The 17,887-nt window shown below is 63.7% G+C and overlaps 1 protein-coding gene and 1 long non-coding RNA gene across 2 annotated transcripts; both read right to left on the bottom strand.

The window, feature by feature from the left end:
• Nucleotides 1-1,255: 1,255 nt before the first annotated feature.
• On the bottom strand, nucleotides 1,256-3,799 carry MARCKSL1 (MARCKS like 1). The gene is made up of 2 exons (XM_059868678.1): nucleotides 3,651-3,799; nucleotides 1,256-3,052 (listed from the first exon to the last, which is right to left on the bottom strand). Exons 1-2 carry the CDS (start codon nucleotides 3,711-3,713, stop codon nucleotides 2,498-2,500), a joined length of 618 nt encoding a protein of 205 aa, XP_059724661.1. The 5' UTR covers nucleotides 3,714-3,799; the 3' UTR covers nucleotides 1,256-2,497.
• A 968-nt stretch (nucleotides 3,800-4,767) lies between these two features.
• On the bottom strand, nucleotides 4,768-6,355 carry LOC132338898 (uncharacterized). The gene is made up of 2 exons (XR_009489559.1): nucleotides 5,825-6,355; nucleotides 4,768-5,220 (listed from the first exon to the last, which is right to left on the bottom strand). It is a non-coding gene; the product is annotated as an uncharacterized LOC132338898 (long non-coding RNA).
• Nucleotides 6,356-17,887: the final 11,532 nt, after the last annotated feature.

The raw sequence follows: 17,887 nt of genomic DNA, 5'->3' as shown, positions 1-17,887 counted from the left end.
TGCTCCCAAATCCCCTCAAAATTGGGTAAAAAATCCATTTATTTCACCCTTCTGCTCAAAGAAATGAATCCCTTTGGAAAGCAAATCCCTGATTTTGGTTTCCTTGCAGAAAACATGGAATTTTTATGGATATTCCTACTTATCCTGAGCCCAGATGCTCCCAAACTCCTCAAAATTGGGTAAAAAATCCATTTATTTCACCCTTTTGCTCAAAGAAATGAATCCATTTGAGGGGCAGATCCCTGATTTTGGTTTCCTTGGATAAACATGGAATTTTGGGGAATTCCCACCTACCTTGAGCCCAGATGCTCCCAGATCCTCTTCAAATTTGGGTTAAAAAATCCATTTATTTCACCCCTCTGCTCAAAGAAATGAATAAATTTGGGGAGCAAATCCCTGATTTTGGTTTTTATGGATAAAACATGGAATTTTTATGGATATTCCCACTTACCTTGAGACTCAGGAAGAGCCTGGATGCTCCCAAATCCCCTTCAAAATTGGGTGTAAAATCCATTTATTTCACCCCTCTGCTCAAAGAAATGAATAAATTTGGGGAGCAAATCCCTGATTTTGGTTCCCTTGTATAAAACATGGAATTTCAGGATTTTCCCACCTCCCTGCTCCTTGTCAAACAACGCTTTGGGATTTCTTTTATTTCCATTTTTTGTTTTTGTTTTTGCTTTTCTCCATCCAAAACATCCGGAGCAGGAGCTGGGGCTGGAAAAAATTGGGATCAAAGGCCCGAAATGGAGGAGCTGCCATGGCAAAGATTGGCCAGGAGCAGCTCCAGGGGAAATCCAGGTGACAGGAGGGGGACAGAGGCTCCATTGTCACCTCCGTGTCCCTTTGTTCAGGCAATCTTTGCTCCCAGCTCTGCCTTTTGTGCTTTCAGCCCACAGCACCTCATCCCACTCTTCAAAAATAATTTAAATTAAAGGAAACCATGCTTCAAATCCTGAGTAAAACCCCCTTCATAATCATAATAATAATTAATAATGAATAATTTAATTTTTAAGTAAGAAAATTAATTTTTTAAAAAATTTTTGCTGGGAAAATAAAATTTAAAAAAAGGATTTGGAGGAGAAGAGGAGCAGAGCAGGCAGCTGAGCAGCGCTGGGGATGGGCTGGGAATGTCCTTTGTGGCCGGGGCTGCATCTGCTGCCGCTCAATTAACGCGGGCGCTAATTAAAGGCAGCAGCAGCTGCCGGGCTGAACCAGCAACTGCCGCCTCCCGGGACAAGAAGGACTCGAGCTCTCCCGTCAAGGGGTCACCATTTATTCCTTTCAAATGTTACAGCTTTTGTTCGGTGGTTCGCTTGTTATTTTTTATGGTTTTTTTAAAATATTTTCTTATTTTTTTGTCGGTTTTTTTTTTTACAAGTTAGAAAATCGCAAATCAAGCTTTTTTTTTTTTTTTTTTGGCCGTTAAAAAAATTATTTACAGAGGAAAAAAAAACCAAAAAAACAAAGTTGGCTTCACATTATAACCCCTCTCTCCACCCCACGCCCTAAAATTATCCCTTAAAGCAGAATTAAACACAGCGCACTTACAAGCTTTATGGTTTTAAGCCAAGAGAAGACATTCTAAAAAACTAACCAGATATTAGCTTTTTAAACCATCGGTTTCTATAGGGGGGGAAAAAAAAAAAAAAAAAGCACGAAATACTCGAAATGAAAAGTCAGAACCGGGAATGTAAACTGAGAAATGAAGAGAAAAAAAAAAATTAAAAAAAAAATTCCAAAATTCCATCGAACAGTCAGTGGGAGCCGGAGGAGAGGGGACAGTCTGGAGAGATCCAGAGCAGGATTTGGGATCCGGGTTCTCACAAACTGTAAACTCCAGAGGCGGCCGGGACAAATCCTCCCCACTCGGTTGATTTTTTTTGTTGTTGTTGTTATTGTCTTTTTTTTTCTTTTCTTTTCTTTTTTTTTAAATTTTTTCCATTTTCCCAAGGAATTCATCTCAAACTACTCCAAGTGGCGGCGGTGGTGGGAATCCAACCCAGCTTTTTCTACCAGGAACGGGGAGAGAGAGAGAAAGAGAGAGAGGAAAAAAAACCTGCGGGAGGGGGGTGGGGGGCGTGCGGTCAGTCCGGGGGTGCGGGGGGCTCCGGGGCGAGTCCGGGGGGCGGCGGGAGAGCCCCCGGTGAGGGCGATCCGGGGATCCGGGCTGCTCGGGGAGGGTCCAGGGCGGTGTGGGAGCTCCCGGTGAGGACGGAGGGCGGTGCGGGAGCCCCCGGTGAGGGCGACCCGGGCTGCTCGGGGAGGGTCGAGGGCGACCCGGGCTGCTCGGGGAGGGTCGAGGGCGACCCGGGCTGCTCGGGGAGGGTCGAGGGCGACCCGAGCTGCTCGGGGAGGGTCGAGGGCGACCCGGGCTGCTCGGGGAGGGTCGAGGGCGACCCGGGCTGCTCGGGGAGGGTCGAGGGCGACCCGGGCTGCTCGGGGAGGGTCGAGGGCGCTGTGAGAGTCCCCGCTGAGGACGATGCCCGAGCGCTCTCTACTCTTCCTTCTGCTCCGCCGGGCTCGCCGTGGGCTCCGGCCCCGCGGCTTTCGAGGGCTCCTCGGCTTTGGCGGTGTCTCCGTGGCTCTCCCCTCCCTGCTGCTGCTGCTGCTTCTCCTCCTCCTGGCTGCCCGAGGCTTCTCCTCCATCCTGGGGCTCGCCGCCCTCCTGGCGCTCCTCGGGGGGAGCCGAGGGCTGCAGCCCCCCCGGCGGGGTCTCCTCGCTCCTGCCCTGCTCCTCGGTGGGCGAGGAGCCCGAGGAGTCCCCGGCTTCCTTCTTGTTCTTACGGAAGGAGATCCCGCTCAGCTTGAAGGGTTTCTTGAAGGAGAATTTCTTCTTCTTCTTGGGGGCGTCCTTGGGGGTCGCGGCCCCTTCGCCTTTGGGCTCGGCGGGCTCGGCGGCGGCCGGGGCGGGCTCGATGCCGTCGGCACCGCCCGCTTCGCCCTCGCTCTCCTCCTTGGGGGGTTCCGCCGAGCCGTTCCCGTTCTGGGGGGTCGCCTCGACCCCCGCCTTGGGCGTCATGTCCCCGTTGGAGATCACATGGCCGTTCTCCTGCGGGGGGAGCGCGTTAGGCACCGCCGGGACCCCGCGCCCCCTCCCCAAAGCCCCCGCACCCCACAAAGGGCACCCGGCCGGGAGAACGGGGGGGCACCGAGCACGGGGGGACCCACCGGGGGAAAAAGAGACGGGGATGGGGGGCACCGCGGCGGGGACAAGGCGGGGGTTTGCAGCCGGTGGAAACGGGGAGCACCGGGCACAGAGCGGGGCTCCCCCGAGGGAAAGGGGCGCACCGGGGGTGCCGAGGCACAAAAAGGGGCGCAAAGAGCCTGGCCTGGGGTCTCACGGGGGGATCCGCTCGGTGGGGGGGGGGGTCCGGCGCGTTACCACCGGGCGGCGCCCGCGCTCCACTCCCGGTACCGGGGCGCGGCGGCGGACGGGACCCGCCCGGTGCCGGGGGGAGCCCGGGGCGCGGCGCGGGGGCTGCCGCATCCCCCGGTACCCGCCGGGCTGGAGAGTCCCCCCCGGGGCCGGAAGGTTCCCCTCGGCTCCATCACGGCTCCGGCACCGCGCCCTCCCCGCCGCGCCTTTGTCCGCGCCGCCGCCCGTCCCGGCGGGGCGCACGGTGCCCCCCGGTGCCCCCGGTACCCACCTGCCCGTTGGCCTTGGCGGTGTCGGGGTCGCCGCCCGCCGCCTTGGAGCCCTGGCTGCCCATGGTGCGGCACTTGCGGAGGTGCCGGCCCCGCCGCGGCGGCTGCGCTGGGCGGGAGTGGGGCGAGCCCCCCGCCGGCCGCTGATAAGGCGAGGGGCGGGGGCGGGACGGTGCCGAGCCCGCCCCGGGGGCGGGGGGAGAGCGGCGGAGCCACCGCCCCGCCCGGCACCGGGGGGTTCTGGTGGCTGCCGAGCCCCCTCCCCGCCCGTGTGCCCAAGAAGGTCGGGGCAGGTGGGGTGGGGTCAGGTGGGGTGGGGGCACCCCCGTCCCTGGGTGGGGTCTTACCCATCCCTGACACCCTTAGGGTGCTGCTCCCCCCAGCCCCGGAAGCCCCGGGTGCCTCTGCCCCCATCCCCAACACCCCTGCAGTGCCCGTGCCCCCAGCCCTGGCACCCCTGGGACGGTCCCACGGTGCCACTTGGCCTCTTCCTGTCCCCTCCCCAGGACTGTCCTGGTGCAGGTGGCCTCGGTGCTGTCACCCCAGGGTGTCTCATCCCGGGGTTTTGCTCATTCCAGGGTCCTGCTCATCCCAGCCCCATCATCCCCGGGGTGTCCTGCTGTGGGGACAGCTCTGCTGTGGGGACAGGTCCTGCTGTGGGGACAGGTCCTGCTGTGGGGACAGCTCTGCTGAGGGGACAGGCCGTGCCAGGTCACAGCCTGGCACACGCACAGGGAGGTTTTTCCCCTCTGGGCCATTCCTCCTCTCTGATTTCCCGGAATGGGAGAACTGAGGGGAAAGGAAAAGGGGACGGAGCTGATGGGCTGTTTGCACTGGATCCCTGCCAGGACCCAGCAGTGCCAGCAGGGATCTGCTCCCTGCAGCACCCAGCCACCGCTGGATTTCACCGAGGGCTCCCCAAATCCCTTTTTTTGTTCCACCCCCAGCCACCAACACTCCCCGAGGGCACCTCCCGAGTGCCACATCCCCAGCCCTGCAGTTTTCCAGGCGCCCTGCTCCCAGCAGGGCTGGCAGGACCCCCTGTCCCCAGCACCCAGCTGTGCCACGAGCCCGGCAGCATCCAAGGCCAGACTGCGAGGGGAAAACAATGTCCCGCTGTGTGAGCTGCACCAACAAGGTCATGTTTTGTCTCCGGCCTCCCTCCCTCCCCCCTGCACGTGGCTCACCCCCGGCGGAGCGAAATTGCTGTTAATTAAAACAGGCGGCATCTTCCTGATTGACTTTTGGGTGCCAGTTGATAAAAAGCCCTTGGCCGGCTGCCGGGCTGGCCCTGAGGGCTCGGAGTGTCCCCAGCAGCCAGGGGAGCTGGGCAGGGTGTTCCCTGCTGGGAACAGAGCTCCAGGGAGGTTCCCGGCTTTGGGAAGATCGGGAGTCTGGGAGAGTGGGGGATCAGTGGGCACGAGGTGTTTGTTCCCAATCCCAGCTCCAGGCTGGCGCTCCCAGCGGGGGAGGAAAAGGGGCTGGGGAGCCCTTCCTGGTGTCCCAGCAGCCATTCAGCCTTGGGAGATATCCACGGTGAATCCACACTTCTCTTCCCACCTTCATTTCACCCTGGAATGCAAACAGGCCTTGTGCTGCTGTGCCATCCCACCCTATCCCATTCCCATTCCATCGTGATCCACCCCATCCAGTTCTCTTCCATTCCCATTTCATTTTGTCCCTATCCCATCCCATCCCCATTTCATCTTGTCCCATAACTGCCTGCCCTGCCCCATCCCATCCCATCCCATCCCATCCCATCCCATCCCATCCCATCCCATCCCATCCCATCCCATCCCATCCCCATCCCATCCCCATCCCCATCCCCATCCCATCCCCATCCCATCCCCATCCCATCCCCATCCCATCCCCATCCCATCCCCATCCCATCTGTGCCAAAACCCCCTCACGCAGCTCCAGCCCTCACAGCACCCCTCCAAATCCATCCCATCAAATCCATCCCTCCATTCCCATCTCCCATCCCAAATGGGAGTGGCACCAGCAGCTCATCCCCCTGGACCATTCCCACTGCTGGCCGTGCTGGTGGCAGCCCCAGGGTGGCTCTGGCTGTCAAACTGGGGACACCAACACGTTCCTGTGCTTGTGGGGAGGAGTTTCCTGGGATTTAAGGGGATTTGTGGGGCTGGGGTCAGCAGCCACCCCATGGACACGTCACCTTCTCCGTGCTTTGCCAGAGGGGACAAAGAATTCCATCCCACGCCTCTCCCCCGAGCGCCAGGACACGGGTGGGATGTGTGAAGAGGGACCTGCAGCAGGGCTGGGCAGGGCAGGGGGCACAGCCGGGGGGTGACAATGGCAGTCCCCACCCTGCCAGCCCCTCCTGGCCGCCGTTTCCCAGCTCCTTTCATCCCGAGGAATCCCCGGCCCATCCCGGCTTCTCCTGCCGAGCCTCTCCTGCAGCGCGGCGAGGGCTGCGGTTATAAATAACCAACTCCCCGCGGATCCCCGGCTGTGCCTCCCCTTCCAGGGCACGTCTCTGTCCTTCGTCCTTCCCTGCTCCTCCCAGCCCGGATCTGCTGCTCCTGGAATGGCCACGGCAGCCCTGGAGCTCCGTGGGGTGACCCAGGCACACCCACGGCTGCTTCTCCATCTTCCAGCTTTCCCAGCTCCCACCTTTCCCACCTTTCCCTGCTCCCACCTTTCCCTGCTCCCAGCTTTTCCATCTTCCAGCTTTCCCAGCTCCCACCTTTCCCACCTTTCCCTGCTCCCAGCTTTTCCAGCTCTCAGCTTTCCCAGCTCCCACCTTTCCCACCTTTCCCTGCTCCCAGCTTTTCCAGCTCTCAGCTTTCCCAGCTCCCAGCTTTTCCACCTTTCCCAGCTCCCACCTTTACCAATTCCCACCTTTCCCAGCTCCCAGCTTTTCCTGCTCCCACCTTTTCCAATTCCCACCTTTCCCAGCTCCCACCTTTCCCAGCTTTCCCATCTCCCAGCTTTTCCAGCTTTCCTAACTCCCAGTTTCCCCAGCTGCCACCTTTCCCACCTTTCCCATCTCCCATTTCCCACCTTCCCCATCTCCCACCTTTCCCAGTTTTCCCACCTATCCCATCTCCCATTTCCCACCTTCCCCATTTCCCACCTTCCCCAGCTCCCAGTTTCCCCATCTCCCACCTTTCCACCTTTCCCACCTTTCCCTGGGTGCCTGGGGACATGCGGTGACACCGGGGAGGAGGACAGGAACCATCAGAAACCACAAACTGCCGAACTCCGCCGCGCCCCAAACCCCCCCAGACCCTCCCAGCGCCACCAGCCCCGCGCTGGTCCCGTCCCTGTTCCCCAGAGGGGCTGGAGATGCTCCGGCTCCAGCAGGAGCTTCGCGAGGGGCAGGAATTTGCAGGATCCCCGCAGACAGACGGACAGATTAGGGTCTGTCTGCTCCTCCGGCAGATGGACAGGCAGACAAATCTCGGCTGCTCCCGCCCGCCAGGCCGGGGGGACGCCAGATCCTGGCGGATGTTGTTTTCCACTCTCCAGACCTACTTAAACTGCGGCTGATTATTAATTTATTGGGTGTTAAGCGCCGCGAGGCTGCAGGGCAGAGCGGGGAGCTCTGGGGAGGGGCAGGAGGGACCGGCCCAGCCCCTCCCTGCCCCGCATTCCCCCGGCCCTTAACGAGGAATTAAGGCAATTAATTATTCATGGCCCCGGCTCATCCTCTCCGGGATTTTATCCCGAGTTAAAGGGGCCCAGCCAGGGCGAGCGACAGCGCTGGGAATAAAAACAGAGGGATTTCCACATCGATTTATAAATGGCAAGGGAATTAACTAATTAGATCTCTCCCGGGGAGAGAATTCCAGCGGGGAGAGCTGGGCTGGATGGATGGTGGAGGCTTCTGCCACCAGGGCAGCGTTGGGGACAGCCCTTGGGGACAGCCCAGAGCTGCTTTAGGGGCTGAGGGCTGCCCCTGTGGGGTCTGGGGGTTCCCCTGTGGGGTTTGGGGGCTGCAGTGGTGGGGACAGCCCGGAGCTGCTTTAGGGGCTGGGGGCTGCCCCTGTGGGGTCTGGGGGCTGCAGTGATGGGGACAACCCTTGGGGACAGCCCAGAGCTGCTTTAGAGTCTGGGGGCTGTCCTTGTGGGCTCTGGGGGCTGCAGTGATGGGGACAACCCAGAGCTGCTTTAGAGTCTGGGGGCTGTCCTTGTGGGGTCTGGGGCTGTCCCTGTGGGGTCTGGGTGTTGCCCTTGTAGGGTCTGGGGGCTGCCCTGTGGGGTCTGGGGGCTGCAGTGGTGGGCACAGCCCGGAGCTGCTTTAGGGGCTGGGGGCTGCAGTGATGAAGACAACCCAGAGCTGCTTTAGAGTCTGGGGGCTGTCCTTGTGGGGTTTGGAGGTTGCCCTTGTAGGGTCTGGGGGCTGCCCAGTGGGGTCTGGGGGCTGCAGTGATGGGGACAGCCCTTGGGGACAGCCCGGAGCTGCTTTAGGGTCTGGGGGCTGCCCAGTGGGGTCTGGGGGCTGTCCCTTCCGTGCTGCAGCAGTTTGGCCTTCCCAGGATGTGGAAATCCAGCTGGGATGCTCCAGATGTGCATCCCCTGGGGGTCCAGGGTGAAGGGGCTGAGCTTCCTCAGCTGCAGCAGGAAAATCCTCGGTGCTGGGGGATTCCTGGTGGGAGCAAGGCCCAGCAGGAGGAGCAGGGAATCTCTGCCCTGTGCCAAGCTGGGCACAGCTCGTGGTACCCAGTGACCTCGGAGGTGCACCTGGGAAAAAACTCCTGCACCAAGCAAAGCTCTCCTGGGAATTCAGCAGGGTTCCCAAATCCTTCCTGCCCTGGGCAGGGCTCCAGCCCGGGAGGCTGTGGAGAGGCTCTGACTTCCCATAGAAACCATGAAAGGGCCCCTTCTTGTGTTTGCCAGAGCCCCAGTCATTTTTGGTTGTGAAGATCCCATGGCAACCAGCGCCTTCTGCGACTGCACTTGCTATTTCTGGGCTCGCTTTTCCCCTCCTGTGGGATCATCCCGTGGGATCAGCCCCAACCCTGGGCCTTTCCCAGCCCCTCACCCCCTCCCCTGCTCCTGCTGAGGTGCTGGGAGTCACAGAGCAGGGAAGAGAGAGGAATCTGCTCCGTGTCCTATCTCGGAGCCCATCTGCCCCTCCTTGGGGTCAGGAGTTGGGATTTTGGCAAACAGAGCAAAGCCCCAGACTCAGAGTTGGGATTTTGGCAAACAGAGCCCGGCCCCAGACTCAGAGTTGGGATTTTGGCAAACAGAGCCAGGCCCCAGACTCAGAGTTGGGATTTTGGCAAACAGAGCCCGGCCCAAATCTCAGAGTGGGGATTTTGGCAAACAGAGCCTGGCCCCAGACTCAGAGTTGGGATTTTGGCAAACAGAGCCTGGCCCCAGACTCAGAGTTGGGATTTTGGCAAACAGAGCAAAGCCCCAAACTCAGAGTTGGGATTTTGGCAAACAGAGCAAAGCCCCAAATCTCAGAGTTGGGATTTTGGCAAACAGAGCCTGGCCCCAGACTCAGAGTTGGGATTTTGGCAAACAGAGCCTGGCCCAAATCTCAGAGTTGGGATTTTGGCAAACAGAGCCTGGCCCCAAACTCAAACCCCTCCAGGCTCCCCCCAGGCTGGGCTGTGCACCCCCAGGGTGACAGTGGGGACACTGTGACACGCTCTGGGGCACTTTGGGGATCAACACCTCCCCCTGGCCTTTCCCAGCCTGCAGATCCCTCCTGGCACGGAGCAGGAACCCCCACAAGGCCCTGGCCGGGGCATCCTGCTCATCCCACGTTCCTTATCTCCCTCTCCCGGCTGATAAGGGCTGCCTGACCCTGAGCTGCGCCCCGGAGCTCTGCAGAGCAGCGCGGCTGCCGGGGGAGCCGCGGAAAACCGGGAATGCAGCATCCAGCAGGGCTGGGAGGGCTCTGCTGCCCTGACCCGGGCAGGGACAGCGTCCAGAGCATCCTTCCTGGCCCAGAGGGAAGTTTATAATGGGAACAAAAGCCAGGCTCGCTCCAAGGGCCGCTTTTTCCGTGCCGTTTCCTGGCTCCCGCACGCCACGGCCGGGCCGGCGGGACAGGAGGGGTGGCTGTGATTTGGGATCCCGATACCCCAGCCAGCCCTGCCCTCCGGCAGTGGGGAACCATCCCCGTCTCTCCAGGCTTTGTCCGAACCCCTGCGGCTCTCTTGGAGCCCCTGGAAGGGGCTTCGGGCCTTTCCCTCTCCAGGTGGGCACCCCAAGTTCTCCCAGCCCGGCTCCAGCCCTTGGAGCATCTCCGGGCTCACTGCAGCAATTCCAGACCCTCCTGGTGCCCCAGCCCGGGGCTGCAGGCGGCTCTGCAGGTGTGGCCTCACCTGGGCAGGGCACACAGGGACAACCCCCGCTCCGGCTGGGTGCCCATCCCACAGACCCCAGAGATCCCATGGACCCCACAGACCCCATGAACCCCATGGAACCCCATGGAACCCCACAGACCCCTCAGGTCCCACAGACCCCACATATCCTACAGACCCCTCGGCCGCAGGACACCCCACCGCGCCCCTCCCACTCCCCTTTGCCCGGTCCCCGGTGCCGGTGGCCGCCGCCGGCCGGGAGAGGGGCCGGGGCCGGGGCCGGAGCGGGGCCGGGCGCTGCGGGGCCGCGCTGCCTCCCCCGGGAGCCCCGGGATGTGAGGGCCCCTTTCTCCCCGCGAGTCAATGTGGCTTTTTGTTGCGCTGCCGGGGCCGATAGCGCCGAGCGGGGACAGACAATAGGTGCCATTGTTCCCTTTCAGCGACATCTGACGGGCCCGGGCGCGGGGAAGAGGCCGCTGTGTGCCCGGGACGAGGGGGGAAGGGACCGCACGGACGGACAGGGACACCCAAACCGACCCTGGGCAGCACCGGAGGGATGCTGAGTGCCTCAAATCGCCTCGGTCTGGCTCGGAAGGGAGTTGGAGGAGCGTTTAGGTGCTGGCGGTGCTGTTTGTGGTGCTGGGAAATCATCCCCGAGAGCCACGAACTTCCCGCCCCGCTCGTCCTGGTGGAATATTAATTATCAAACCTCATCAGGAACCTGCACCATCAACACCGCCAACGCTCCCGGGGCTGCTCCCTCTCCCCCAGGTCCTGGGAGTGCCTGAACCCCCGGGAAATGCGGGGAAAAGCCTCACCCCCAAAGCCCACGCGGGTGGGGTGGGGCAGGGGCTGGGTCCCTGCCAGGGGGGAGGGGGAGCAGAGCCCGGGGGGGAATCCCGACCGTGCCAGGGCTGTCTGCGACTTTCCAGCAGAAATCCCCTCCTTCCCTTCATCCCGGGGTGTTCCCGGCCGGGATTGCTTCATCGCCGGCCGCAGAATTCCCCCTCCGAGCAAACCGGGCCACGCGGAGCTCGGGGGTGGCTCCGGGGGGGCCGCGCCGTGCCCCGGGCTGGGGCTGCGCTTTTTGGGGAGCGCTTTGCGCTCCCAGCCGTGCCCCATGAGCTCCCATCCCCCTGGGGAGGGGGCACGGAGGGGTTTCGGACCCTCCGGAGTCAGCTGCTGCTCCCACCCCCCTCATTCCCGCTCGGTTTTCAGGGTCGGGTGAGCCCCCAGCCCCACCCGGAGCTCTCGGAGGGGTCTCCAGCCGGTTTTGGGGTCTGTAGGGGAGGGCTGGGGGCAGCGGGGCCGTCCCCGCCCCCACGGCTCGCTGGGATGCAGCGGCGGATGCAGCTCGGGCAGACTTGCATGGCCGTAACCATGGCAACGGCAGCGCGGGGGGATGCGGGGGGTGTGCGGGGATGCGGGGAGAACGGCGGAGAGCCGGGGGGACCGGGGGAGAGCGGGGCTGCAGCGCTGCCATCGCACCCAGGGCCGGCTCGGCCGCGTCTGGGGTCACCCCACATCTGGATTTGCACACATCTGGGACCCGGCTTTTCCCGGGTCTGGATTCACACACACCTGGTTTTACCTAGGACTGGCTTTTCCCAGGTCTGGCTTTTCCCAGGTCTGGGTTCGCCCCCCATCTGTTTTTTTCCGGGTCTGGGGTCACCCCACATCTGGCACCCCCCCAAACCTTCACCCCTCTCCGTGTCCCCCCAGCTGTGACTCCCCCCGGGCGGGTTCCCCCCACTCCGCAGCCCCCGCACCCGGGGCTGTGCCCCCATCCCGGGGTTCCGGGGGGTGCAGCGCCCCGGGAGGGGCGGGCAGGGCGCGGGGGGGTCCGCGGGTGCCACCAAAGCCGCCGCTGTTTGTTTTGGCGCGGCCGCGCTTCGGCTCCGCGTTCCCTTTAAACCGCGGCCGTTTTTCCTCTGCAGGACTCTGAACCTCGGGGTGCTGCCCCTGAACCTCGGGGTGCTGCCCCCGAACCTCGGGGTGCTGCCCCTGAACCTCGGGGTGCTGCCCCCCAGCCCCCCCAGCACCACGGGGGGATGCAGAGCCATCCCCCAACTCGCCGCCTGCTGGGAACAGGATCCTGATCCCCTGCCTGACGGGATCCCGCTCCTCCCAGAGCTGGGGACACCACGGGGACACTGGGGGTGGCCGTGCCAGCCTCGTGCTGCCCACCTGCCCGCCCCCCGGCCGGCCCAGCCCCCGCGCCGCCGGCCCGGCCGCGTTTGGCAGCGCAGCGGCTGAGCCGGAGAAAAGCCTGCGGCGCTGGAGTGACCCACTAACCTTCTTCTCCTTAAAAATGCATGAAATGCAGGCAGCTGCCGCGGGGGCTCGCACATGCAGCGGGGCGGGCACGGGCGGGGGCTCGGGTGGGCAGCGGGGCGGGCACGGGGGAGCCCCCCCTGGAAGGGAGGCAGGCAGGGAGGGGGTGTGATGCTCTGGCTGCCCAGATTTGGGGTCTGGCGGGGTTTGAATCGCAGGGCGTCGCCGGGCAGGGCGGGGAGTGGCACGGGCAGGGCGAGGGGTGGCACGGGGCCGCTGGCAGCAGGATGTGGGCACGCCGTGGCGGAGCGAAATCCACCCGGCATTCCAGCCGGGAGCTGCCGCTGCGGTCCAGGGACATCCCAAAGAGCCATCCCCGCTCCTCGGTGCCACCCGAGTGTCCCGCGGGTGGCACGGGCGGGTGGCACGGTCCTGGCAGGCGGGCGCAGCCCATCCCCGGCGCTGCCATCCCAGCCCTGACCTCGTTTCTCTGCAGCTCCTCCTCGCCTCGAACACACCCGGAGCAGATGGCAGCGAGCCGGGGGGGGCAGCGAGGGGGACACAGAGCCCGCTCCCCGCGCTCCGAGCACCCCGTGTACCCCCCCCGGAGCCACGCAGGGCCGGGGGGACACATCCCCGCGCTGGCAGGGGTTAACAGCTCCCGTCGCACGCGGCTGATTTAATTTTGGTCTCGTTTGCATGGCTGATTGCGGCTGCAACACCTCCGTGAAGACGCGGGGATATTTTTAGCCGCTCTGGCTCCGGCTGAGCGGCCCCCGGGCAGCCCCCGGGCGGTGTCCGACCCCAGCGTCCCCTCGGAGAGGGACAAACACCCGCGGCCTTCGCTGGGAAGAGAGGAGGATTTGCAGGATTAAAGTTTTGCCTTTGTTTCTGCGGTCACAGCCCTGTCTGGAGATGGAGAAACAACCCCAGGAACCGACAGCAGCGCAAGCTGGATTGAGTAAACAACGGAGCTGCTCCATCCCTGCCGGAGAGGGGCCATTCCTTGGCCGGATCCGCGTTTCCCATCCTTTTCCCTCCGAAATTCCCAGCCTGGCCGCCGCGTGCTGCTGCCGTCACCCAAACGGGCTGAGAAAGAGGGAGGAGATCACAGCGCGGGGGTTTCCAGGGCGTTTTGGAAATCCCTGGGGCTTCCTGCGGGGTCTCAGCCGTGACTCAGCGGGCAGGGAGGGCCAGGCAGGGCTGGGAGCGCCCTCGGGAGCTGCGCGCTCCTGCCCTGACACCTCCAGCCCCACACGTGTCCCCCCAGCCCGGCCCTGCGCGCCCCGGTGCCAGCCAGGTGGCAGAGCCAGCAGTGTCTCCGCTCCCCCCCGGGCTAATTAGCATAAATTGACACTGACTAATTAACCGTCCCGCCTCATTAGAGCCCGGATGCCGCATTCCTGGGAGCAGCAGGCAGCCGAGCCCCGGCGAGCACCGCACGGTGGCCGCGTCCCGCACCGGCCAGCGCTGTCCCCCCTCAGCGGGAGCGTCCCCAGCCCTGTCCCCGTCACTGTCCCCGTCCCACGGCCCTTGTGAGGCTGCCAGCAGCGATAACGAGATTGGATCCTAATCCACTTATTCCTGGCTGGAGCAGCCGCTCCCAACACCCGCAGGGCGCTGAACCCTCCCGGCCCCGGCCCCGGGGGGAAAACCGGGCAGCTCCCGGCCCAGGAGGGGGTGGTGAGACACACGGAGAGCTGAACCCTCGGGGGAAGGTGCCACCGTCAGCAGCACGGCCCTGGGGAGCAGCAGAATGAGCAAATCTTGCATCAGCCTGCCAGGGAGATAAGGAGCCCGGCCCAGCCCTCACCCGGAGCCGGGAGGGAGCGGCGGGGAGGGGAGCGGGGGATGCTGGAGGCAGCGGAGTGCAGGGGAAGGTCACCCCAGCGCGGTGACACCCAGCTCGGCGGGAGGAAGGAAAAGGAAATTTTTCACTTCCCTGTTTGTGGGGGCCCCGCTCAGGTCCCGTCCTGCCGCTGCCAGCGGGCTGAGTCACGGCCCCGCACGTCCGACCGGTTTTGGGGGGACACCCTGGGAATGTCCCGCCCTCAGCAGCACCCCCGAGCCGGGAGCAGCCCCGGGGCCCTCAGCAGCACCCCCGAGCCGGGCGCAGCCCCGGAGCTCTCAGCTCCCCAAAATCTGCGCACTGGGAGGGGGTGGGGATGCTCCGGGGAAGCTCCCGCTCGTTCCCAGCGCCCTGCGAGCCATCCCCGAGCGGGGATTAGAAACTGGGTCAGCGGCAGATCCCCAAAAGTGATTGGAATCGGGGAATTGCCGCTCCCTGAGTGAGCCCCGGGGCAGATCCGCTCCGTTCTGTGCTTTTCCCGCTGAGCTGGGAGGAAGCTGCGGGTGGAACCCCTGGGACCCCCGCGTCGGGGACAGGTCCCACGTGCAGCTTTGGGGACTGGAGGCTCGAGGAGGGCGCAGGGACCTGGGACAGAGGTTGGGGACGCGCATGGAGGCCGGGTTCCCCTGTGTGGAGCTCGGGAAGGATGGAAAAGCCGGGAATGCTGAGCGCGGAGGAGGCAGCGCCGGCGGGCAGGAAGCGGGGCCGGGGCAGGAAGGCAGCCCCGGCTCCGGGCTCGGCGGAAAAGCCGAGGAAGAGCGGAGGAAAGGCTCGAGGCCACGGTGGTGGCGGCGGGAGGAAGCCTTGCCCCGGCCTGGAGCTGTCCCGGTGCACGCTGTCCCCGCGGGGAGGGGATGGGACACGGTGGGAGCGAAACTCGCCCGTTCCCGGCTGCAAACGCCCTTGGTGGGCTGCAGGACCCGGCGTGCCCCGTGTCAGCCACACCTCGGGACTCGCAGCCTCGTGGGAGATCCCAAAAGTGGGGAAAGGGACCCTTTGGTGGCCGTGGAGGTGGCACTGCCACTCGTGGGGTGCCTGGCTGGGGTCTGACCAAGGACTCAGAACCTCTTGGGGTTTGGGTGGGTTTGGGTGGGTTTGGGGTTTCTTATGTTCCTCTGGAGTTCTGTGAGGACTTTTGGGGCTCAGCCTGGCATGGGGCCACCAGAGCCGGACACCCCCCTGTGGGGTGGGTGACATTCCTGACACTGCCCCCTCTCTTCTCCACAACTTTTGGGAAATGTCCCAGCACCCTCCAGAGCCTCCATTCGCCACCTTTCAGTGCTCCATCACCTCCAGCTCAGATCACCGGGAATATTCAGCTCAAACCGCCTTGGGGACGGTGTCCCCCATGCCGAAGGTGTCACCGCAGTGTCCCCAGCCCGGAGCACAGGAGCTGGAGCGCCGGGAGCCGCCGTCCCTGCTCCCGCGGGCTCGGGAGCGGAGCCGTTCAATATTTACTGCGGCTGCCGGGGAAAATGGCAGCGGAAGCGGAGGGGGGACCACGGGCGGGAGGGTCCATCTGGCCCCCGCCTCGGAGTCGCCATCTGGTCCCCGCAGGAGCCGCTGCCGGGGGGCCCGGGGCGCTGCGGGCGCTGTCCCCGCTGCCCTGCGCGGGTTTGGTGGCCTCAGGTGATGGCAGAGGCCGGGGGGTCCCCTCCAGCTCCTGGGTCCCCTCCGCGGGCTCGTGTGAGTGAGGAAATGAGGACGTGCGTGTAGTTGTTAATGAGGATGCGCGTATGCTAATTAAGGGCTTGTAATTACGGCAGGACGGGGCCTCGTGGGCAGGTTTTGGACAGGTCTGGGGTTGGTGGGGTCAGCTCGGCTCGGTGCAGCAGCTCCAAAATTTGGGTGTCCCAAGGGGACCCCGCGGCTCTGGGGGGATGCTCAGGGGTCCCCCCAGCCCGGGGGACGCTGACAGGATCAGCACTGGGGTATTTTTCCCCCCCTGATGCTTTTTTCCCCCTTTGGTCTCACCCCAAACCTGCTGCAGTGCGAGGTGACAGTGAGTAAATGAATCCCTAATTAACCACTTCGGGGATTTGGCTTCATTAAGGTAAAAAATCTTTATTAGGAAGGAATTAAAGCTGCCAGTCTCTGGGTAAAGGGTGGCAGAGCTCAGGTGGGATCACCTTTGGTTCTGGGGGATGCTCCTGCCCCTTCCCACCTTCTTGTCCACATCAGGAGCTGCTGGATGCTGGATTTGGAAATGAAGCAGCCAGGGATGGTGTGGGGGTTTGGGATGGATGAGGAGGAGCTGGGAGGCCCCCAGTGAGGGGGTTGAGCTTCAGGATCACCCAGGAATCCGGGGTGAAGCAAGAAAAGATCACCCAGAATCCCAGGATCCAGCAATCCTTCATCTGTGCCCGTCTGGGCTGGGACCAGGCAGGAATTGGCTGCTCGGAGGTCCCAGGAACTGGGATTAAGGGTGGGAGCCGCGGCCTCCCGGGAATGCTGGGACGGGCTTTTAGGGGAAAACAAGCACTTCCCATCAGCTGCATCCGCTGGGAAGCGGGAGGGGATTCCCGGCGGGCAGCAGGAGGGTGAAGTGATCCCATGTTGGGTGTGCACATGGAGGGAATTTCTGCCGGGGATTTTGCTCCAGCTTGGCCGCTCTCCTGGGGTTCTGTGCTTGGGGACACCCCAGGATGGGTCCTGGCAGATGTGAGCTCCCTGTCCCCGCTGCCCTGCTGGCCGGGAGACCCCAGGCTCGCGTGGGATCGGCCACAATTCCTGCGCTTTGATGTCATCGCCCCCTCCCCAGGGATCCTCGCTACCTGCGGCAAACCTGCCCCTGGCATCTGGCTGCTAATCCCGGGATTAGCGGCCGCGGGGAGCGGCAGATGGAGCCCGGGACCCCCGGGGGGCAGCGCGGGACCCCCGAGGTGACCACGGCAGCTGAGCCCCCAGCGGAGCCACCTCCGTGGTGCTCCCGGGGGAATTCCCAGCGGAATCTCCCCCGGGACATCATCCCCGCCCTGGGAAAGCCCCGGTTCGAGGGAAATGAGACGTGTCACTGCTCGCGGTGACAGCTCCGCCCGGCTGCGGGAACGGCGTTTCTGGGAAAGCCAAGAATCCCCGTGTTCAGCTTCTTCTCGGCCCCGAAATATCCGCAGCGCTCTCGGGGTGGGAAAAAGGGAAGGACAGGAGGAAATGGCTGCGTGTCTCCATCCTGTGCCCCCCTCCCCACCCAAATCCAGCTCCTCCATTCTCGGGGTCGCGGCCAGGCAGAGGGGAATAAGGGAGATGTCCCCAGGGTTATGTCGGGGGGCTCTGCCCCCCAGTTCCCAGCCAGGCCCCCCGTCCTGTGGGGGTGCCCCACGGCTGCGTGCTAACCCCAGGGTCCCCGCTCAATGGGAGGAAGGAAATCCTCATCCTCGGGAAAGGCTGGACACGGCCGTTTCCTCCCGCCGTGCCGGGCAGGGGCCGGGGCTCCGGCATCGCCCCCCGCCCCACCCGGCTGGAAATCCCGGCCGGACACCGGGCTTGGTCCTGGTGGGGTCACACGGGAAACAGGGACGGGGGGGGCGCCGCTCTGTGCCCCCCAAACCCGCAGGATCTGCCGGGGGGCTCGGGGGGTTCCACAGCCGCTCCAAGCAGCGGAGCCGCTCGGTGTCCCCGGGAATGGGGGGTCCCGCTCGGTGCCGGTGCCGGTGCGGGGTGGGGGTGAGGGAAGGCACAATCCCGCGGGCTCTCCCGCGTTTGGCTTCCCTCCAGCCTTCGCTATTCCCGCTGCTCCTTCCTCTTCCTCGCCCTTTGCCCGCTGACGGCAGCGCTGAGAAACGGCGGCGGCTTCGCTCCGGTGGCCTTTGGTCCCGCCCTGTCCCCGCCGTGT

The sequence above is a fragment of the Haemorhous mexicanus genome, chromosome 27 (genome assembly GCF_027477595.1).
Source record: "Haemorhous mexicanus isolate bHaeMex1 chromosome 27, bHaeMex1.pri, whole genome shotgun sequence".
NCBI lineage: Eukaryota > Metazoa > Chordata > Aves > Passeriformes > Fringillidae > Haemorhous > Haemorhous mexicanus.
This window is presented reverse-complemented; position numbering and strand designations above follow the sequence as displayed.

Excerpts from the sequence above, each read along its gene's own strand:
- MARCKSL1 (XM_059868678.1), bottom strand. The coding sequence starts at position 3,713 with ATGGGCAGCCAGGGCTCCAAGGCGGCGGGCGGCGACCCCGACACCGCC. Across the intron at positions 3,053-3,650 it reads CCGCCAAGGCCAACGGGCAG|GAGAACGGCCATGTGATCTC; the intron begins GTGGGTACCGGG and ends CTCCCCCCGCAG.